Source organism: Piliocolobus tephrosceles, chromosome 6 (assembly GCF_002776525.5).
Source record: "Piliocolobus tephrosceles isolate RC106 chromosome 6, ASM277652v3, whole genome shotgun sequence".
Taxonomy (NCBI): Eukaryota; Metazoa; Chordata; class Mammalia; order Primates; family Cercopithecidae; genus Piliocolobus; species Piliocolobus tephrosceles.
In genome coordinates this window covers 11,224,469-11,236,298 of record NC_045439.1, presented here as the reverse complement: position 1 = coordinate 11,236,298, position 11,830 = coordinate 11,224,469, and the positions used below count along the sequence as shown (strand labels likewise).

The 11,830-nt window shown below is 46.8% G+C and overlaps 1 protein-coding gene across 1 annotated transcript in view; it reads right to left on the bottom strand.

Annotated features, from left to right (window-relative positions):
* Nucleotides 1-8,253: 8,253 nt before the first annotated feature.
* The window catches only part of CLMN (calmin), a 130,993-nt gene continuing 127,416 nt past the window's right edge, over nucleotides 8,254-11,830 (bottom strand). The window contains exons 11-13 of the mRNA XM_026455341.1: nucleotides 11,357-11,417; nucleotides 10,650-10,720; nucleotides 8,254-8,459 (exon numbers count right to left, since the gene is read on the bottom strand). Coding sequence (XP_026311126.1) covers nucleotides 8,291-8,459; nucleotides 10,650-10,720; nucleotides 11,357-11,417 — 301 coding nt within the window. The 3' untranslated portion in view covers nucleotides 8,254-8,290. The remainder of the gene's footprint in view (nucleotides 8,460-10,649; nucleotides 10,721-11,356; nucleotides 11,418-11,830) is intronic.

Here is an 11,830-nt window from a genome sequence, read left to right as displayed (position 1 = left end):
AACTTCCTCTTGCAAAAAGGCCTGAGTTAGATTTGAGACAGGGTAGGTCAGAAAAAGGTAATGGATTAGAGAGAGGTTGGAAGAAGCTATGGTAAACTGAGGGTTAGGGAAAGAGGTATAGTCAATGTTTGCTTCAAGAGGAAGGAAATAGAGAAAAGGGGGCTGCTGGGCATCGTACAACTTCACAAACATTCAAGAACAGTATTTTTGATTCAACAAATATGTGCTTGGCCGGGCGCGGTGGCTCAAGCCTGTAATCCCAGCACTTTGGGAGGCCGAGACGGGCGGATCACGAGGTCAGGAGATCGAGACCATCCTGGCTAACACGGTGAAACCCCGTCTCTACTAAAAATACAAAAAACTAGCCGGGCGAGGTGGCGGGCGCCTGTAGTCCCAGCTACTCCGGAGGCTGAGGCAGGAGAATGGCGTAAACCCGGGAGGCGGAGCTTGCAGTGAGCTGAGATCTGGCCACTGCGCTCCAGCTCCGGCGACAGAGCAAGACTCCGTCTCAAAAAAAAAAAAAAAAACAAATATGTGCTGAATGCCTATAATGCACAGAAGCTCAGAAGTTAGTTCGCCAAGATCACCCAGAGATCTGGTGACAGCTGGGACTCCAATCTAAATCTGTCTGACTCCCAAACCTGACTTCTTTCTCCAGCCCACCATACCTCCCAGAGAAGAAGGCAGTGATTAAAATGAAAACAAAAAAAAGGGTTCCTTTAAAGAAAACACTGCTAGATGAAGCCAGTCTTGACATCTGCGTGTCAGGGATTTAAACAAATTAGCAGTGCGATTGAGGCCAGGGATTGTTGAGGCATGTGTATATTTAAAAACAACTTGGTCAAACAGCACAAAATACTGGTTGTCTTTTTCCCATAGACAAGAATGTTTTTGGCATGTTGCTCCAGCCCTGGCTGGGAGGAACTGCTTGCTTGATGTGTTCTCATCAAGGTTCTCAGAACAAGTTCTAAACACAAAGAAGCCAGTATTCCCAGCATTGTGGGGGCTGGCAACTGCAGGACACTCAGCTCAGAAACTCTGATAACTTTTGGGGGCTCTTGGGAAACCAGCAGCTCTGAGTCTCCAGGCTGTTGACCCCCACCTGACCAAGCTCACTCCATGCCCTGTCTCACACATAGTGGTAGAGAAATGACAAGATCTGAAGGTGACTGTAGGGCTCTTAAAAAATATCAGAGTGAAGGCCAGGCACAGTGGCTCATGCCTATAATCTCAGCATTTTGGGAGGCCAAGGCAGGAGGATCACTTGAGGCCAGGAGTTTGAGACCTGCCTGAGCAACAGAGACTTGTATCTATAAAAGATAAAAAATTAGGTGGGCATGGTGGCATGCACCTGTAGTACCAGCTACTTGGGAGGCTGAGGCAGAAGGATTGCCTGAGCCCAGGAGTTTCAGGCTGCAGTGAGCTGTGATCACACCACTGCACTCCAGCCTCAGTGACAGAGTAAGATGCTGTCTCTTAAAAAAAAAACAGCCTGAAGAAGGCAGATGCTCATGTGGAGCCCAAAGATACAGGTGTCTGCACACGATGGAAATGGAACCCGTGCAGAGTCCATGCAAAGTCTGTGCACCAGGCTCACTTTCACGAGTTGCTGACTGCTGTTCTCCAAGGAAATGCCTCATGAGAGCAAGGCACAAGATCTGTGGAGCTCAAGGGGATGCTTGTATCTCATGTTTGGCTCTCCCACACTGGCTGTTAGGGGAAAAGAGCCATAACAATTTTCAGCAAAGAAGAACGATAACGCCCACGCCAGCTCCCAGCCTTCCACCACCGAACCCAGATCCTGGACCTTGTCATTAGGGTGGCCCCCTAACCAGCTGGATGGGACAGAACAACCTGCTATTTGGGGACAGTTCCAGATGGCAGCCGCTGGCCCAAGATGTTAAATCTTCCCCAAATGCTGTGTCAGCAGTGATGATGCAATGTTGGGGAAGGAGAAATAACACACCTGGGCCTCGCAGAGTTTTGTGCAGTCTCATTTCCTGGCTGAGAATGTCCCGAGATACCAGGCTGACTGGAAGCTCCCATACAGCCCATTTCTGGGACCTGAGGGTACAAGGCTCCACAGAGGAATACAGGCGGGGAATGCAGTGGAGACCCCCAGGAAGGTGTCTCCAAGCAGAAGGGAGAGAGAGGTCATGTTTGAAAACTCCAGAGGCTTCTGAAGTCCTTCTGGAGAGTTAAGAAAATTGGAGCTCATGTGAAAGCATTCTTGTCATACAACTGCCTTCCAATGGCATGACCACGGAAGAACAGCTCCTCGCCAAACAGCCATGATGGATTCTGACATTTTCGTAACACACATCTGTACTTGCTAATTCTCACTTTTGTTGGAGAAATGAGCCTCCATGGTGTTCTGAGTCCCTAGTGATGGGGGTTGGGGAGGTTCGCTGCAGCAGCTGAGGCTGTAGTTTTGTAGTAAACTTAACTGGGAATGAAGATGGCTATCTAGAGGTCATCAACTAGCAGGGTGACTAGTCGTTTCCTCTTTCTAATCTTCAGTTTTTCATTTCTTAAATGAGACACTGAACGCTTACATAATTCCTGAGGTTTTTGAACAGTCTATGACTTACAGAGATCAACTACACAGGCTGCCCCCAGTGCCTCTGCCTTTCCTCTGTTCCATCCTGACAAAGAGCAGGCATGCACTGCATGGGAAGAGGGTGGGGGGAACTATGCTGAACCCCAGAAACGGAGAAGCCCATGTTCTGGGTGGCTGCCCAAGGGGCAGCAAGAGTGTCCTGCTTCCTAGCCTTGGTGGGAGAACATCTCCCCACAAAGGTCAGGTCTGACCAGGAAGCCCCGACAGCCCGATCATCAACTATGGCAAGATACAAACTTCGACGAGGAAATGTTGGCCACACTCAACAGAGAATCCACGCTATTTGTTTGCTGGCAAACACCTATGTGGACTACTTATTTCTTTATTTTTGAGATAGGGTCTTGCTCTGTCACTCAGGCTGGAGTGAAATAGCAGGGTCATAGCTCACAGTAACCTCAAAGTCCTGGGCTCGAACAATTCTCCTGCCTCATCCTCCTGAGCAGCTGGGACTACAAGTGTATGCCACCACACCCCGCTAATTTAAATTTAACTTTTTGTAGAGATGGAGTCTTGCTATGTTGTGCAGGCTCGTCTTGAATTCCTGGCCTCAAGTGATCCTCCTGCCTTGGCCTCCCAAAGTGCTGGGATTATAGGTGTGAGCCACTACTGTGCCTAGCTAGTTTTCTGTTTCTTAAATGAAGCAAGGTAAAGAAAACCTAGAACCCACAGGACCACATAGACTGTATCTTTGGGGAGGCAGGAGATCTAAGATCATATACTGAGAATAGGCAGCAAAACCAGGGGGAAGGAAGGAAGGTAATAACTAATCATGGCATTCAAGCAGAGCTTACCCATGCTATTTAACCCTCTCCTGCACTTGGCACAGCATTACACAAAATCACTTAGCAGGCCACAGCTCAACAGGATGGATGTTGCTATAGTCCCAGCTGGACTCAGGGCACATTCACAGACCAGTCAGAGAAGCGTGCCCCCCAAGCAACTAGTGAGAAAACTCAAATGGGGTTTATGGATCAAAGTGGTATACTGAATGCATGAGCCCGTTTCTTCCCTCATGAAACCCCATGAAAACAGGAGCAAAGGAATGAAAGTTGTATTAATACAACCATGAACACAGAGGGATACAGAAGAGAACAGTAAGCAAGAGCTAGCAACCTATCGATGCAAGAATGGAACTGATGGAGAAGTGAGCAGGGCGGGGGATCCTAAAACCACATGCCTGCAGAGGGGAGGCCACAGAGTGGTCAGCAGAGATGCCCCGTGGCTTCCAGGAGAGGCGTGGGGATTGGAATGGGAGGGATGGGGTGAGACATGGGGCTGAAGACCAGGGCATTTGTTGGCTCAGAGGTCCCCTGTCCTTCCCATGCAGCCAGATGACCACTGTGCTCCTACTCCATGGAGAAATCAGAGCAGCTCCAACTCAGGGACACCAGACACAGCAAAGGTGGAAGCAACTCAATGAAAGTCTAAATATTCATGGGTGACAAGGCTGCCTGCTCAGCGGTCAGAACTCGGGCACACTGAGTATAGACCAGGGTCTCTGGATATGGTCCTACAGTTTGTGCATTGCACAGAGGCACCTGGCTAAAGGGGGCAATCAGGAGTTAAAATCTAGCCTTTTTATTGTTCTTCAAGCATTGTCCAAGCTCAGGGCTGGGTATGTCTGGAGGAAGGGGCAAAAGGTGTCCTCTGCCAGTCAAGCCAAGTGCTCACGGGGGCTTCTGCCCAGATGGGACACTGTTTTTGAAACAACATGAGAGTTCAGTGTAGGCTAAAAGCAACCCTGTGTATGGCCCTGTTTCCCAGAAAGGAGAGTAGTGGGAACATCTCTAAAGAAACAGAATGAGCCCCAGAGAAAACACCTGCAAATATTGACATGCAGCATTCTCCAGTGATGAGTCCAGGCGCCCACCTGGTGACCCTAGTGGAAAAGCTCACCAGTTGGCACACACAGCTTTCAATCAGCTTTTGGATGCCCCTCACTACTTTTTTTTTTTTTTTTTTTTTGAGACGGAGTCTCACTCAGTCGCCCAGGCTGTAGTGCAATGGCGCCATCTTGGCTCACTGCAAGCTCTGCTTGCCAGCTTCACCCCATTCTCCTGACTGTCTCCTGAGTAGCTGGGACTATAGGCGCCCGCCACCACGCCCAGCTAAAATAATTTTTTGGTATTTTTTAATAGAGATGGGGTTTCACCGTATTAGTCAGGAAGGTCTCAATCTCCTGACCTCATGATCCGCCCATCTCGGCCTCCCAAAGTGCTGGGATTACAGGCGTGAGCCACCGTGCCCGGCCAGGATGCCTCACTCTTAAACATGAACAGATCCACAGGATTACCAGATATTTGAGAAAAATTTACGACATGAAAGGCAGAGACTGAGACCAACCAAAATAAAGGGAACTCAGAGGAACTGAGGGCAACACAGGGAGCAGAAAAGAACTTCCCCTCAAAACACAATCATTAACGTCCACAGAAAGACAAAATCTGCATTCACGCATCAAGACAGGGACACTATAAAACAAACACAGGACAATGACCAAAGGTTTTGTTAATCTGCAAAATAAAAATTCAATACAACCTTCAGAGTGGGAAGATAAAAATGAATAATTCTTCCTGAAAGCAGATCGGAAACAGATGAAAAACAGAAAAGATAAAAAATATTACAGTATCAGCCTGGGGGTAGGGGAGGGTCCAACATTGAAATAATAGGTGGTCCAGAAAGAAAAAAATGTAAGTAATCACAATAAACTTTAAGAAATTTCCCATGAAGCCCCAGCACAAGGTTTAACACCCAGGATACAATACCATCATGACAGTTCAGAACACCAAGAATAAAGAGATCTTAAATGTTTCCAGGGAGGGTGGATAAAAAACCTAAGTCACATGTAAAGGTATGGGACTCAGAATGGCATCAGAAATCTCAACCAGCACGCTTGGGAGGGGTTAGGAGAGGGTATTATTTTCCACCTGTCATTCTATGCTCAGCCACACTTCTGTTAAGGGCAGAATACAGACATTTTAAGTCATGCAAAAATCTCAAAATATTTACAACTATATTTACTTCCCATGTTCTCTTCCTCAGGAAGTTATTAATGTGCCACACCAAAAAACAAAAAACAAAAAAAAAAAAAAAAAAAAAAAAGAAGAAGAAGAAGAAAGAAAAGGAAAGAGAGAGAATAACAAATTAAGGGGGACATTTGGAGGAGAAAGGACATGTAACCATAACACACTGCTGGGCTTGGGAGTCAACAATCCTGAAGTGCTCCAGGTAATGTCAACACCTAATAGAAATGTACTAAATGATGTGATCTAGCTATACCGGAAAACCAAAATACGGTATGGTAAGAGTGAAATCCTCATCTACTGTGATAGCAAGCCCGTAGGTGTTTCTAAATTAATTAAAACGTAAGCGTAAGCACGTGATGTAGAAATGCAAACATAAGAGAGGTGAAAGTGGTTACTTCTAAGCAGCGAGACTTAGGGGACTGCTAGTTCTTGTTAAAAGCCTTATTGTATTTCTTTTAAATTAAAAAAAATTACAAGCAATGGGGTGGTTTGTCCCGCAGACTTCCACATCCATTTTCTATATCCAGCTTCTTCCATAGAAGCCCATACTCAAATGAGATTTCTCTTTCCTTTTCAAAAAATCAGTTGACTGCCAACCTGAACCAAATGACTTTTAGGCATCTTGCCAGTGGATGTTTTAAACAATATTACAAGTTGTAATAGGTGAGAAAAGAATCCTGCAGAGGTTTTTCTGAACAAGGTCTAGACCCATAAAACGAAATGATTCACATTTTGGTCGGCTCTTCCCAGGCTCTTTGAGCAACTAATTTAGGCGAGGACTGCATGGTGCCCAGGGTTATAAACTATCACACACATAATCTTTATTATCTGTACCTTTGCGCTTTCATTGATGCCAGGGAGCTCATTAATTAGCTCATTTTCCACGGGGCTCTTGGCCTTCCAGATGGAATCACTCCAAGCTCCCAACAGCCTTCTGCTTGGAAGGCTGAAATTCTTTCAGGAGGGGAGACAGACTGTAATCAGACTGGTTTAGAGGCCAGATTTGGGCTGTCATCGACTCAGATGTGCTATGTAAATTCTTCTGGCCATGCTGGAACTCTGTGAACTTGAAACCCACTGCTTGAAATGAGCAAGTCCTTGGCTAGCAAAGAAAGAAACGCGATTCCTGGAGTAAGAACGACGCTGGTATGTCAAATGACAAGCTGTTGCAGCCGTCAAGGGTATTTCAGAAGGAATCGGGGATGAGCTTGAAGGTGAATAAGACTTCCTCATGGGAAAAATACAAGAACAAAACAAATGTCGACAGTTGGTCTAAAATTTTTGGTTTTGTTTGAATGTGGACATTTTAATCTAGTCATTTTATCTTTTTCTCAGGACACTGGGGTGCCCGGTGGAAGTTTCCTACAAGGGGACATCAGGTGCCTGTGTGCTCACTGCAAGTCTGCCCCCGGTTGGCTGTACGATCTTGGTCACGCGGCTCTGTCTCTCTGGGTTAAGCTAGACAAGATACTCTCTGAGTCCCCTCCTGACTCGTTCGTGATTTTATAAGGGTTGCCTGGTACATGCTTTCTGAACGGGAGAGCAAGGGGAGGAGGAACTGATACAGAGACTTGCCACAGACCTGAGTCTTGGCAGGAAGGAGAGAGTGGAGGGAGCCCGGGGCTGAAGAAGACGGGGGGCAGGGGTGCTAGAGACGCCTATCTTCTTTCACAAACCTCCTGTGCTGGCCTGCTCCCAGAGTACTGTCCAGAAAGCCTCTTCAAGAAACCCATTACAAGTGACCACAAAGGATGCCCGTGCCAAGACGTGCATTCTGAGGGAGGTGTGCAGCAAAGCTTTGCGGGTAGGAGGTTGCCGCACCACCCAGCTCCAGCACCAGTGGGAGCTGATTCCAGCCCAGCCACTCCTCATGGCTTTTACAGGGCCCTGCTGGGCCTTGAGGATCTGGTTTGAAAATCATGGCTCTATCTCAATCCAATCAATAGAAAACTGAATTTCAAATGCATCTCCCCTCAAACAAACAAACAAAACAACAACAACAACAAACCAGGGTGAAAAAGAGCACGCTGTGGCTCTCAACACAGCTTTCACCTTGCTCCCTGGATTCTGCCATTCCCGGATGTGCTTGCACGGAGCCAGCTGCTCAGATTTCCCCAGTGAATGCAACCAGTTACCAGACTGTGACAGGTGCATGGACCCCAGTACCTTCTCTCAAACATCCATTCTTGGAGGAAAATGTGGCAGCTTTCTTCCCAGCTGGGGCTCTGCCTGGGCGCTCACCCTCTTTCTCATCAAGCAGCCCTTCATCTGAATCCCAGTTCATCTAGGATGTGAACCTGCATGTGGGGTGCGCTAAGATCCAGGCGGGCTAATGATCACTAATGATGCTTCCTATCCGACCCAGCAAGGCACACAAGGACAAAGCCCCACCTACAGATCCAGCTGCATGCCTGAGTTTTGAGTACACAGCCAAAGAGAAAAGCATGCTCACGTCGTCCAGGAAAAAAAGGAAACCTGGGGAAAACAAAAACAAAAACAAAAAAAACCACAATAGTGAGAAAGGGGGTCTAAGTTTCCTCGGGGGTCCTCAACTGTCTGTAGAAGTGCCCCACCCAGAACCCAAAATAAAATGAAGTACCCTGCCCCTGGTCAGGGTCCTGTCTTTTTTATTATCCAGACACACGTATCAGAGTCTGTTAACATCCAGTTGTGGGAACAGCAGCAAGCAGTACACCAGGAGCCACAGGAAAAGAATAAAATACATCATATCCGGCTGCTGGACAAGCTGTGTCAGAGAGTCGCTCTGTGGGCTGTGGCTCCCCAGGGACATGGTTTCTCCTGAGCTGTTGGCCTTCCTACAGAAGGAACACAGAGGAAAGGCAGTTACCAAGCAGGTTCCCAAGAGAGTGGATCCCACCCAGTGCTACCCGTCTCTCCCCGGCCCCCACTCCCTGCCTGAAGACCTGAAGGCTCCCCAGCACCAGGTCCAGGTAGGCCCCACACTGTGTGTGCTGACCCAAGCCAGTGGGTTGGGCCAACAAGACAGTCCCTCGAGCTTTTGCACACACTCTGTTCATCTCCATAACATCAGGTGGGAGGAGCTAGCAGCGCCATTCTGCAGATGGACACACTGAGGCTTTCGGGTGGAGTGACTAGCCCAAGGCCACGGGATTACTTGGCGACAGAGCTGGCACCTAGGCCAGGTCTCCTGGGACACCTTTCTTGATGCCACAGTGCTCTCAGAGAGTGGCATGGAGTTAGATACTGATGATTCGCTGCTGTTTGTAACAGAGGGGACCTCATAGGTCATCTAAGGGATGAAGCATCCCTGATAGCAGATCATTTTAAATCATCTATCAGAAAGAAACAAACAAAGACCTCTCCCATTCCCCACAGTTTTGTTTTGGCTTTGGAATATTACCTTTAAAATAGTTACTAGATTTGATTTCAGTCAGATTTACCTTCCTGCTTTTATTTTATAGGTGGTAGTGTTAAAATGCCATTTTGGTTTTGCCTGGTGGACAATAGGGAAGCCCAGAAGGTTTTGCCTGGTGGATAATAGTGAAGCACAGAAGATGCTGGAAACCAACCCCAGACCTGAGTTTCCAGAGGAAAGGGTGAGGTAGGGACCATGAGCTGGGGCTGGGGCCTCTGCTTGGAGCTGCATGTAGAGAAGCCTGCAGTGTAAGCTTCTTAGGGGGTTTCGTGCCGTGTAATGGAGATTACGAGAGGCTAAAACCACTTGTCCCAGTACTATCTCCTGATAGCAGGAGTGAGGGGCAGGGTGGGATTAAACAACTGTCGCCATCTACATACTGAATGATAAATACCCACATGATGGTCTTTTTTAAAAAGCTATCCACAGAAACAATTTAAACTACATACTTTTTATAGAGACAGGGTTTCTCTGTGTTGCCCAGACTGGTCTCAAACTCCTGGCCTCAAGTAGTCCTCCCTCCTTGCCTCCAAAGTGCTGGGATTACAGGCATGAGCCACCACAGGCAGCCTAAACCGTATTTTTTATTATAAAGGTAATAAATGCTCAATGTAGAAAACTGAAAACATGCCTGCATTTCTCAACTTTATAGGTTCTATTTTCAACATAAGAGCAAAAAGGATTATTTTCCTATGAGCATGTCCAGCCTAGTTGAAAACTTGAATTAGTATTTCCATTTCAAGGCAGGGGAAAGGAGCTGTCTTGCTTCTTTTTTAGCAGCCAGAGGGATGGGGTTCTAAGGACCACACTCTTGGGTGTTGGGTAATATTCAGACAGAGGCTTCCGATTCCAGTAATCTAAATCCTTCCAAGCCAATTCAAATCTGTGGTGAGTAAATAAAACTTTTTAAAAATAGAAACATAAAGCAATTCTATGACTTCAGCAGGAATGGGGATGTCTCAGAATTGTAAGAGTTTGAGAAGTTTTTCTGGTTCCCTATGTTTTAAATGGGCAGGTTTCCAGCAATTCAGCAACATTAGGCTAGGCCAGCAGTTCTCCGACAGCAAGAAATACTTTCATAGACTTCCTGGCATGTTTGCTTTCCCTCTTCATGTCTGCTCTGATGCCATAAAACTGTAAAATCAGCTCAGTGAGCTTCTGAGTATTGTACCTGCAGTGGCGACAGTGAACAGACAGGCGTCAGGGACTACAGCATTGCGGAGGCGGGGGACACATAGCCTCCCAAGACCACCACCTCTTCTCCTGCCTGGCCCTCCCCTTGCTAACTACCTTATACCACTAAACCACCCTATACCGTACACCACTCATTTAAATAAAGCAGTAGGCTCAGACCCCAGACCGGTCTTTAAACTGACTCATTTTCAGAACCAGGCCCTGCCCATCAGTGTTAATTAATATCTACTTTTCCTTTCTACTCATATTCAATTTACATCATTTTCTCTGGAATAGTTATTTCCTGGCATTATCCCAAATTATTAATACTGCTATCAACAGAGCAGTGGGAGAAGAACCACCCCTGTAAGGCAGGCTGCAGAATGGAAAAACATTTTATTACAAGTCCCACAAAACCTGAAGTAAAGCCACCAACCTGGTTAACATTCGGTTTCTTCTGTCATCCAGATCTGCTGCGTTCCTCAACTGAACATAGCTAAAATGATCCTACAGTGAAATTTACAAACAAAACCCCCGCAACCCAATTAGTAAAGATGAAATCTCTGAAACAGAAAATAAAATGATTTTAAACACACAAAGCCGAGCATGCCGTGCATTTCTCAATACTATCAGCACCTAGATCCAAAATCAAAGCACTACACAATATACATTCCTCTACTTCCTCCCCCAAGCCCCTCCCTTGTGAGCAAGAGAATCCCCACTACCCGGAACCCGAATTGGGGTGTGCTGCTCCGGGTTCTAAAACATCTGGTACTAAGCACGTGAGAGTGTCCGTCGGACCTCCACTCATGTTGCACCTCTGTCTTTGAATGTGATCTTTCTGGGTGTGTGTGTGGGGCCGGGGGGGGGGGGGGGGGTCCAGGCGGGGCGTTTGGGATGCGTTTTTGTAACAAAGAGGCCTTTGGGCTTTAAAATCATCACTTTATTTACATCCCTTATTGCCCAAACCGGACATCCGACTGGACTGTGCTTAATGACAAGGTTTCAATTTGCTTGTCTTCTATCCAAAAGTATAGCTGTTGCACGTCAGTAATTTCAAAGCTCTGGGCTGGGGAGGAGGAAGGATGGAAAAGAATTGATTAGCAGGGGCCGTGCGGAAAAAGAAGAAATTCACATACTAACCGATTCCGAAGACCTATTAGTATGTCGTCGAATGTAAATGCTGGAGTCACTGTGACTAGTCCTGAAAAACAAACACACGTTTTCAATTGGTACCACCTGGAGCTCTTCATGGCTCAGTTGTATGGTCACCCCCATCCTGGGGCTTCCACATATGGATTTGGGCAAGAGCGACGACTTCACACCCAGGGACAGAAATGAGAGATTTTATCTAATACCCCTACTTGGGTTGGAGAGTGCTTACAAATAGGATGGATATTAGTGACACACACACTGGGCCCTCATCTACAAGAAAAAACGAAGTCAGGATTTTAAATAGAAAGCAAGCCACATATTCTTAAAAATCATAGCATTTGGACCAGTAAGTAACCCAAGCATCCCGATGTGTTGGGACTCACCAGAGGTTCTCTGTAATTAGTCAGACCTGGGCCTAGACCAGGCTGCCCCGACTCTCTACCTGCATCTGAGGTCCCCATT